This window comes from Trachemys scripta, chromosome 7, assembly GCF_013100865.1.
Source record: "Trachemys scripta elegans isolate TJP31775 chromosome 7, CAS_Tse_1.0, whole genome shotgun sequence".
Classification (NCBI taxonomy): Eukaryota; Metazoa; Chordata; order Testudines; family Emydidae; genus Trachemys; species Trachemys scripta.
Window position 1 is genome coordinate 125,468,815 of NC_048304.1, and position 532 is coordinate 125,469,346.

At 77.3% G+C, this 532-nt stretch overlaps 1 protein-coding gene across 1 annotated transcript in view; it reads right to left on the minus strand.

Annotated features, from left to right (window-relative positions):
• ARHGAP19 (Rho GTPase activating protein 19) overlaps positions 1-292 on the minus strand; it is a 71,850-nt gene extending 71,558 nt beyond the window's left edge. Inside the window, exon 1 of the mRNA XM_034776608.1 lies at positions 237-292. Within this exon, the coding sequence (XP_034632499.1) occupies positions 237-280 (44 nt within the window). The 5' untranslated portion in view covers positions 281-292. The remainder of the gene's footprint in view (positions 1-236) is intronic.
• Between the last annotated feature and the right edge of the window lie 240 nt (positions 293-532).

Here is a 532-nt window from a genome sequence, read left to right on the forward strand (position 1 = left end):
CCCCCCCCCCCCCACCGGGCCCCCGCCCCCCCCCCGGCCATTGAAAGGGGCCCCCCGCCGCCCCACAACCCCCCCCCCCCCAACAGCAGCCACCGCCCCCCCCCGCGGGTATTGAAAGGGGGGAGTCTCCCCCCCCGGGCCCCACAGACCCCGCGGCAGCCCGGGGGGGGGCGGAGTTGACCGGACCAGACCGGACCCGGGACCGCCCGCCCCGCAGCCCCCGGCCTCTCACCTACCTGCCACCCCGCCGCGCAGCGGCCCCTCGGCTGCCCGCCGCCATCTCATACCTGCCGCTCCGCCTCCCCATTGGCCTGCCGGACCCCAGCCCCTGCAAAGCGATTGGCTGGAGCGAGCGCCGTCCCAGGGGCGGGGCCGCCCAAGGGCGGGGCCGCCATTGGCCTGTTCGAATAATCAACAGACGACCCGCGCGCTGGCCGGGCGGGGCCGCCGGGTGCGCAAAGGATCCTGGGGGTTGTAGTTTTCCCGGGTGGGAGGGGGTCAGGAGGCCCCGCCCCCCAGGCTGAGGACACGC